The sequence below is a fragment of the Ruditapes philippinarum genome, unplaced genomic scaffold, assembly GCF_026571515.1.
Source record: "Ruditapes philippinarum isolate M1 unplaced genomic scaffold, ASM2657151v2 ctg12440_1_1_1_1, whole genome shotgun sequence".
NCBI lineage: Eukaryota > Metazoa > Mollusca > Bivalvia > Venerida > Veneridae > Ruditapes > Ruditapes philippinarum.
The window spans coordinates 233-11,155 of record NW_026854569.1 but is presented as its reverse complement, the minus strand read 5'-3'; the positions used below and the strand labels follow the sequence as shown (position 1 = coordinate 11,155).

Below are 10,923 nucleotides of genomic sequence, written 5' to 3'. Positions count from 1 at the left end.
ATATGTATGTTACATAAAAGATTTATCATAGATAAACACCCACATACATATGCAATAGTGGTTTTGCATGAGCGAAATACCGAGCAGGAATATAGCACTGGCAGAATGTGATATTTCACCTAATGGATAAATAATATATTAAAAAAAAAAAATATGTATCTCGTAAAAATTTCACTTAACGTGCAAATTCAATATCTACAGCTCAGAATTGTACTATTAAAATACAAAAGCGTACTTACCACTTTTGCAAAATAAATGGAAATATTTGTCGCATCCAAACCACCATCGATTTTTACCAGTATTCTGAAAAACAAAGCACTTTCCACCATCGTCATCGCTGCTTTTTACATATATATCTAAAATGACAAAGAAGAAATACATAAAATGTGAAGGTAATATAAAAAGATTCATGAATCATTTATTAACGAAAAAGTTCAAAACTTTAAAAAATATTTTATGAAGACTTGTATTTCTCATAAAAGTTAATTGAAGAAAAGGTTTTAGACTAACATGAGTAAAATTTATGCTTGAATTGTCATGAAAATAAGTACAAAAAAGATAAACCAAACTAATAAATTAAAATCGATACTTAAGAAGACATGCTATATGGGACTCAAAATGAGACTTTTTGTACCTGTATTCATCTTTTCGTATATTGACATATAATCATCACCTCCACCAGCCATCCAAGTTCCATTAGGTGAAATATCACATTTTGCTAGTGATATAGTCTTGCTCGGTATTTCGCTCATGCAAAAACACTATTGTATTAAAAAATATAAAGCTTTTATAGCAGTTATTTTAATTTTAAGTTTTATCGAAACCAAATATAAAGTGCTGTTTAGAAAACCCGCTGTCCATTCTTTCAGCATAATGTAGTTCGAAAAATAAGTTTGAAAATTTTAGTATCTTATTTAGTTTTCATGTATTTTAAGGATTATATATTTTTTTTATATAATTTGCTTCTGTTCTATCCTAAGTCTAAATACCTACCTTGTCTTTGTTTAACGCAATGAACTTTTTCTCAGATTTATCACACAAAGAATAGCAAAGACCAGGTGTTTTTCTCGAATGAGGCAACAGGATGTTTGTATCTGAACTGTTTATATGTCCACATCCTGAAATAAATAACAACTTTTGTTTGAGCTTTCACGGTGTTTTAATTGACATGTAATTATGACGGGTAACTTACTTAACATTGACTTATAAAACAATTGAGGTTTTGGTAACGATTTGTATGTTTTGTTTAAATTGCTTTCTGGTTCTTCAACCTCGAAGGTCCATGTCTTCATGTTGGTATGGGAAAACTGTCAGTTGGTTTTCAGTAAGTAAGTGATTTTCTTAACTGATTAAAGTTAGGTTTCTTTCATTAATATTTTCATTTGTTTACGTTTGAGTATAAATGACAAATCTTAGATTCTAGAATTTAATATTATTAAGTAGTAATTAGAATTTTCTGTAATATATGAATATAAGAAATGTTAAAATACGATTGCAACTAGAACTTGTAATTTTGTTGTGATTAATGCTTCCGAGGGATCACTTTGTTTCCAGATTTTTAAATTGTTCAATATTGCGAAAACAAACTCGAAAAATGAAGATTATCGAGTAGAGACATACATGTTAGCTTTACATTTATACAACATTTACTTTATCTACTCGTATACTGAAATATAGAAATGGTTGAGAGATGAAAGGAGAATTCCAATGAAATACGGTCTTATATAAAGAATCGTTGTCTCATCGGCATTGGCTGTAAAGAGATTTTTTAAAAAATCTGTTCTGAATATGGACGAAATAAAATGTATTTTTCATCAATTATTCGTTGGTTTAATAAATTCAAATATAGGTTATTTTTCGCCAATGTCCGTCTGCCCTAAACAGCAACGACTGTCAGGATGGTTGCAAAAGTAAAATAAATAGCTAACACTGTTGTAAGATACAGCACTGGGTAATGAGCTAATGTCGTTGGCATCTCGTAAGGAGCAGCTCATACGATTCTCAAACGTGATCTTTGAAAATTAAAAAATATGTGCTAGATGGATTTCCCATTTGCTGACAAATGAGCAGAAAAAGGCTTGCGTGTATAGTATTAAATTGTTTGTTGATTAAATAATACAATACACGCTCCTATGCAAATGTCGTCACTGTTGACGAAACATGACTTAAGTTTTATGTGTCAACACCGAATCAAGATTTGGGCCACAAAAGACCATGTGTAGCTAAAAGGACCATCAGTATAAAGAAGGTAATGCATGTGATTTTCTTTACAACTCAGGGTTCTACCATTCAGGTTCCTCTGTTTCTGAAGATACATCTGTTGCTGAGAAACTTTATAAGACAATTTATTTTCGACAACTATACAAATACTTCCAAAACGAAGACCTGCAACAAGTTTGGCCAGTGTCAGACGCGTCATTGCACAAGGCGTCTACAATGCAATATATTCTAAAACAGAAAATAAAGTTGTTGTGCTCATCAATCCTACGTAAACTAATAAGCTTACCCCTTATTTCCAAAGCTAAAATAATACCTTTCAGGTTGAGAATTTGTTCAGCACAAACACCCCAGTTCTGCAATATTTCAGTGTTCTATCTTCATAGTAAACAGACAATAAAATGCTTTCAAAGATTAGAACTGGGGATATATGTTACAAGTGAATATTTTGAGGGAACAAAATGACCAATTTAGTGAAACATACAAAGAATAAAATTATACGTGCTTAGATGCGTTTATATTTGAACACTCTTTATACTGAGTAATCGTTTCTTGTATCACTATGTATATAATCAGTATTTACCAATGTACGAAAACGCTGTTTCCTTCTGATAATATCCAACCCATGCTTCTTCATTTTCATTTAGACCAACGTTTGATGATATATTTAAGAACAATGTTGTATTGTTCACTTTTATGGTAGGTGTTGCCATATTGCCTCTTTCCTTTGCTTTAGGCCACGTGAAATTTTCGATTGATAGGTCATTCTGAGCTGAAACTGTGTAATATATAGTTATTTAAAGATACGAGTATAAGTATAAATATTTGAAAATTTCAATTACTTCCTAAATATTCACGTGTGACCATACTAGTCCTATCTATCTAGAGAATGACTTTGAAAATGTATAAAAACTGTACACTACAATCTATGACATGTTATATAAAACTTTATAATAACATTGTTTTCGTTTGACAGTTTCACTAAAAATCACTTTTTAACACATATTATCATGATTACAGTTTAACAAAATATGCAGGTTAACGATGAGTACGTGCAGTTCCCGCTTTTTCATAAATTTACTGATATCATTCATTCAATGTAGATATAGACATATATTTTACCGATTTGGGACACTCGAAATGCATGAAGTAGGCTTATTTGGAGAAAAATCACTTAAATTCAGATCAGAGTAGAGAGGAAGAAAATTGAACAAAAACTATATTATAACAATTACAGTTTACAGGATTTGGCCCTTGACTAGACCGAACTATGTGCCTGGCTTTCTTACGTTTTCGCATTTGATAGAGAAAATGTGTGTGTACGAACAGTCATTATGTATGAGATGCATGCATTTCAAAAATGTATCTTCTATTGTCTGTATCTTATTTGTAAGTCTTAGTTATACCGCTGAACAATATTTTATACTTCCGCTTTAGTATGGCCCTTGTGATTAATGAATTAAGTGAGCTTGCTTAAATTTTGACAACCTCATTAGGTAAAATCATTTTCGGAAAGATACATACGTAATATAAGGCCTCTTTGACAAAAACACCCAGCATAATTTTATACTACATTGCCTTGTTAAGGTGAGCTTTTGGTCTAAAGGGGTATAGGGCTTAACCTTATTGAGATTACCATTTGAGCCAAGTTTAAAGAAATTCCTTAAAGGACTAAAAGAAACTCTTCTAAGGGTATAGGATCTTTAGACCCACTGACGCAACCAAAGTGATTCCAGTAAAGTCCCATCTGCATAATTTAGTGGAGTTATAATTATATTATCCATGATCTCGATTGTGATAGTTTACAAAGAATGTGATAGAAAAATCAGATATAATTTGTTTTATATAGAGGATATTTGTTTAGTTTAGTGTAAGATCGGAATATATTTCACCAAAAGGTATATTTCACGAGTGGTGGAGCCACGAGTGAAATATGAACTAAGTATTTATGAACTAAATGAACTAAGTATTTATGAAATATGAACTAAGTATTTATGAACTTTTGGTGTTCACAAGGTGAAATATATTTCAATCTTACTCTGAACTAAACAAATTTTCTTTTTATTATAATGCAAAAACATATTTAATGAAAAGCGCGCCAAATGATAATACAACTTGACGTCATTTATGACGTCACGTCATTAAGTTGGTTTCCAGTACTGTGAACGCTTGTATTTCACTTAATCAACATAAGGGGCTTAAATTCAAAACAGTGAAATTATCTAATTGATAATTTCACTGTTTAAAGCTCTGAAATTACCAGTTTTTAACTCACAGATATATTTCTATAAACCACCGAAAAGCATGTAAAAATAAGGTTAAAAACTTATCCTGTTAGTGTTCTTTCTAATTACCGCCGATATTTATAAAATGCTTTTGCCAAGTAGTTGATCTCCCAGTTTGAAATAAATTGCTCATGCTACCTCATTTGGGACCCCACTTATCGCTTTTTTGATCGGCAAAGAAAAGGAAAAATCGTTAACCAAACTTTATCATGTCAAAACGTGTTTTGTTTCTTGGCTACAATAGAAGTAAGTGTTCGATTTCTGTCGCGAAGATGGTCTAAATCAAGATTGTTTTCCTGTAAAATTATAAGGTAATATCTGCATGGATAATCATATCCTAATGTATGTTTTATTTTGTATTACCTTGTATTGCAATTCTTAATTTAACAATATGTATTCCTTAAATTCATTTGATTTCACATTTTTATATCATATATTTAAAACATTATTTTGCAAAAACGAAATTATATTATAGTTTGTAGCTGAGGTTAAAAGATACAACTTTTTTTACTTATCGTTAGTATTACACAAATAGGGAATCATTCTGACATAAGGGGTTGCCGGATGAGTCGCGTGCTCTGAAATAACCTCATTTCAGCGCATTTTATGAGAGAACTGCATTCTTATGATGACGTCATTTTGCCGTTATAAATAAAGTATGGAAGATAATGCACACGTGTTTGGGAATCAATTCGAAATATCCGCCCGTGTACTGGTACCATCGGGACAATTTGAAGCGGGTACCGAGCGTTAGTTGTTATCATATGAGCTGGTAATTCTTACAGGCAAAGATATATGTTTTCTCAGGATACTCCGTATTAATGCTTATATAATGATACGCGCTATATCCCTAAGTGTATGAATTTTGACTGCATCTTTCTTGTAGATGTATACAGTTTAAAAAAGTTAAAACGTTGCCATTTTTACGGATTGAAAAATGCAATTATGTCGTCTGTTCATTTTACACTGCATTAACTTGTGACACGATTCGAAAAGTATTATTTACCACAATTTCGTGCATCAGAGTTAAGATTTTATCATAAAATATAGGTAGGTAGATAGGTAAGTGATCTAGACATTATTTTGCCGAACAACTGTTGTATCAATTTTTATCACTACCTAATTACTCATATTTTATTTCATATTTATATTATAATGATACACTTTAATTAACTTTTTGTGTCAGAAATTTAAATGCATTTCTTAAAATACATTCATTATTTGCCTGGTGTCAGAATCGGCGACTGTGTTTTATCTGTATGTTGTTTTGTTTGGGTTTTTTTTTTGTTGTTGTTGTTTTGTTATTTTTTCTAAATCTTTTATCATTTTCATGCAATGTCACTTATACCTTAATTCTTTTTAATCATTTAAGCAATAATCAACTACCTATACTGTGTCGATGTGACGTTAAACCCAAAACAAACAAACAAACAATAATCAACTACCTATACTGTGTCGATGTGACGTTAAACCCAAAACAAACAAACAAACAATAATCAACTATACCTTGATTATAGTACAAAAACTGTGTTTATGTATTTAATTTCAATAAATATACTATTTCATATCAATAATTAACATCCACTTATTGCTTTTAAATTGTACTTTGTGACCGTCTCCAATATATGTTCATGTTGGACGCTGTAGTGTCCAATATGAGAACCATATATTGGGCATTTAAGTGATTATGACCTCTTCAATGTTACGTCAATGACAAAGCCGTTAACCTAAAGAATTTTATTCAAAGCCTCGTTCCGGATAGAATAAAGAGGTTGTTTAACATTATATCAAGTACAATTTGTAAATATACTCATGTCTGGTACTTGGTCTCGCACGTAAAAAACCCGTCGCAATAAGTACGAGTACTTTAACTCGGAAGTATCTGGTTAAATATTTTTGTTATTAAACGATTAATGTATACAATGGTTTAAGCATCGCATCTAATTCAAATTATCTTCTGATGTTACTCAGACAAAACGTCCTTATTAAACTATGCCAGAATTACTTATTTGAAAAAGGAAGAACCACACTACCATTATTATCTCAAAAAAGTGATGTACATGTATATACAACTTTCGGCATTTAAGCACATTTTTCATAAAAAGATATTGTAAGATACAGGTACTGAATAAATTAACATGATTTCTACTTTGTCCTAGTTTAATTACACTTTCCATATCATAACGTAAAACAAATCGTTTTTAAACCTCGCTCTTTACGCTTTAAATGGTTGTATCAATTACTAATTACTATTTTGAAAATTCAATTTTGTATTCATTAATTTTAGTTTATACCTGTTGAAAGTTTATACACATATTTTTTGCTAAGATATCTTACCACCAGCTGCCAAAATCCAAAGAAAAATCCAAAACACACCTAATTGCCGCGACATTTTAAAACTAATCTTATAAAAATATCTTCACAACCATACTCTGACTGTGTTCTTCCTCTTTTAAATGATTAGATAAAAATGTTTTCAAACAGGTAATGATACGCTAAAACAAGGAAGTGAATACATGTAGTTTAAAAACAGTCGAAATAAATACTGCGACTGCATTATCTGCTTTATATGTACCCTAACGATAACAAAATATTTCAGTTGGCAATTACATGTACGTATAGGTGTTTATAATAAAGCATTAATTTTACTTCATTTGGCTTTATCTGTACCCTTACGATAACAAAATATTTCAGTCGGCAATTACATGTACGTATAGGTGTTTATAATAAAGCATTTACGCATTAAATTGGTATAAAACAGCGTGGTTGTGTTTTTTTTAATGAACTGCCGATATACTAAAAGGATTTACCAAAATAACCAAAATAAATGTGTTATGCTGCTATTTTATTGGACAAAAAAGTCTCAAACCCTAATAAGTATTCATGTTCATTTATCTATTATGGCAATAAATTGAAGAATGTTCCTTATTTTGATGAGGTAAATGTTAGAAAAATGCTGCAAATAAAGAGCTTATGTGCAAATTCTGCATTTGTAAGATTCTGCATGATTCTAAATATGCACGGTTCTTAAAATGCATGATTCTAAAAATGCATGATTCTAAATATGGACGGTTCTTAAAATGCATTATTCTAAAAATGGATGATTCTAAATATGCATGATTCTAAATAAGCAAGTTTCTAAATATACACGGTTCTTAATATGAATGATTCAAATATGCATGGTTCTTAATTTGCATGATTCTAAATAAGCAAGATTTAAAATATGCATGACATTAATACATCACTCATTCTTAAGCGATTTCAATATTACATTGAATTTGAATCAAACAAAACTTAAATAAACAGATATAAATCATGTACAAAAATCATGATATGTGACGTACAAAGTTGAAGTAGTTAATTTGCGAGTGAAGTTCAACAAAGGCGATCATAGTGGTTAAGATGTCTGCCTGTAAACCCAGGGATCGTGGGTTCGAGTCATACAGGCCACGACAATAAGTTCTATTCCTCACCAGGCCTGAAGGATATGAAACATTTGTTGAGATTTGTCTTCAAATAAAATTTAAGCTTTATCACCACAATCTCACTCAATATGTATATTGTATGATGTAATGTAAACAAAATATATGAGTTAGAGTGACAAAAGATATAATAAAATCCCGAAATAGATATCTTCTTATAAAACTTGAAATATTGTAATTTGAATGTTTTTTTTTTCATGAAACTCGTCACAGTGAATAATTCGAACAAATCAATGATAAATGATAATTATTTTATTTATTGTCTATTACTATTGTCCCCATATACCTGATTCCATATCCCAGCATTTCAATAAGTTGGCCCATAATACATTTGTTTCATATGCATGTACATTGTACTTGAATAATCGTTATTTGAATTAAGATTGTATTCGGTGAATTAAATAAAACACACTGTGCTACTCGAATGGATATAAAGATTTCTCTTATGAAATATCGTACATATATTGTTTATAATATTGACAACTGTTACGAAACTATTCGATTGACTGATTTATTTAATATCAATATCGAATTTATTAAGCATGAAATACAATGTATTTCTTTATTACGCCATAAAAGGTTTAAACACTGTTAAGACGTTTTCACATGAGGAAGTAAACCTGCGTTTCATAAATATAGATCTCTTTGGAAAAACTATACTGACACGTAAACATAACATTGAATATGAAATGTATGTGTGTAGTCAACAATATGCTTAATAAGGGCCAATCCGCCTGTTAAGGCCCAAAAAAGCAGCTTTCGTTGTAGAGTACCCCGTCAATGTTGCTAGTCATACTCTGATATGATTGTTTTTAATCACATAATTGTGATAATTTACCTCCACACAATTTTAAATGTATAATCCAATGAATGAATCTTGAGCCGAAAAATGCGTCACTGTACAGCGGTCATTGAGCATCTAAATGAACAGTAACCAGTGATAATAATGGAGTATAAAGAAAGTTAGTCCCGAAAGGGCCTGTTTGTGCCAGCATAGGGTGCTGCCGTTCAAGACGTTTCGAAATGGGGGCTTATGCACCCTAGCTACCCTTTCGCGTCGCCTCTGTCACATTTTAGGACCACTCCATTCGGCTTCAGTCACACAATGTACTACAAATTAGGAAGTGAAAAACAAGGAAAGAAGTAAAAGAAGCCCTTCGTATTTTAGAATTAAATGAAAATAAACTTGATATCAATTTTAATTAGTCGTTCATTTTGTAAATTTGTTCAATTTTATTTAAGCGACAGTGTTGATAATGACGTTATGCAAAAATATATCAGTTCAAAGTGACAAAACATTTGATAAAGTAAGATTGAAATTAAATTATGGCTTATCGTTCTTAAAACTCTTTGCAGTGAATAATCTTTTAATATGATAATATTATTCATTATATTATGATGGATTTTAATAAACTCTAATAATACCCAAACTCTACCTTTTCCACCATCACATTTTTGATATAAATAGACCTTTTTCCATTCAAATAACAATAATATTTTACCCAAAATTTTGTTGAATGATTTCAAATTACCCATACTTATTCAATGGATATAAATACACATTAATAAAAGAAATCTTTAATAGGATATCGTTTAAGGTTTTATAGTTGTTAAAATCTCTTTTGCAAAACTATTCCTATGACAGAAATTTCATAAACATATAAATTCGGAAATTTATTTTGCACAAATTTTATGTATGGTGCAATTAAATGTTTTTTCAATACTACTAAGAGTTTAATACTTAAGGAAGTAAACAGTAAAGTTAGACACATTCCTCGGTATTCAATATCTAAAAAGCTAATGCGCAGTAACTTAAACACTTGGGTCATACATATTTACAAACTTTACCTCACCTTATGTTATAATACCGCAGTGTGACTGCACTTAAATAAATCATATTCTATTTTCTTAAAATAATAATGGTGAAAGATATGATATACGGAAGGTTTCATATACAGATAAAAATCAGATAAAGTTTGCTTAAGTATCTCAAGTATAGATCAATGCAAAATGTATCACGCTATGCTACTTATTAATAATGAGATAAGGAATTAATTTCTGAAAATATAACACATACGTGCCCATTCCAATGCAAAACAGTTATTTTTTATGTTTTGGTGGTTATCATTTGAAATGCATTAATTTCTATATAAAATATGATTGTTTTACTGTGCAACACTGCGATTTGTGAACTTAATCCCAACGCGTTATTCTGTTCCGTATTGATTATCTCCCTTGTTTAAGTGCTCATTACGCTCACTAAACTATAAATTCATATGGGTTTAAAATGTTGGAAGAGGAAATGATAAATAAACTAGTTAGATGTCTATCTCAAATACCGATATCATGTTTGAGATATGTGTCTTTGATATTGATTTGTTCGTATAATAAAAGAAATATAACATCTCGAACAGTTTGTTCACCCTTAACAATATTATGTGAGCCTCGGATAGCTCCTCCGTGGACATCATTGACTTGGATGTGTACTCAGTTCCATCACCTTCAGTGTGGTGGAAATTCAAATAATATAAATAACCTTGTATATAACTTTTTTCATATGTTGATATATGATGATGAAATGTAACTCTCTTTTTATGTAAATGTGGCGATAAAACAATTAGGAAAAAGCAATCAAACAAACAAAACATACTCATACATCTAGCGTAATATCTAAGTGTGTGCAATGTTTGTAAATTGCGAATGACAAAAATGCACGATCTTTTTTGTAGAGACAGTTTCCTTAAGATAATCAAATACCTTCCATAATTATACAACTAGTGATTGAGCTTAATGTGTTTTGACCATTTATCATGACAAAAGAAACCAATGTTGACAGCTGTTCTTCCATGCAATACAATTCCTACAGCTGTCCAATGCCGCAACACAACTTTACAGCTGTCCGATACTGCAACACAATATTTACAGCTGTCCAATGCCGC

The 10,923-nt window shown here is 30.6% G+C and overlaps 1 protein-coding gene across 1 annotated transcript; it reads right to left on the bottom strand.

Annotated features, from left to right (window-relative positions):
* Window positions 1–239: 239 nt before the first annotated feature.
* Window positions 240–6,977, bottom strand: LOC132740497 (uncharacterized; the record flags this gene model as incomplete). Its single annotated transcript, XM_060728410.1, has 5 exons — window positions 6,840–6,977; window positions 2,801–2,995; window positions 994–1,118; window positions 635–761; window positions 240–356 (listed from the first exon to the last, which is right to left on the bottom strand). Coding segments are annotated over exons 1-5 (619 nt in total), but the record flags the coding sequence as incomplete, so codon positions are not given.
* Window positions 6,978–10,923: the final 3,946 nt, after the last annotated feature.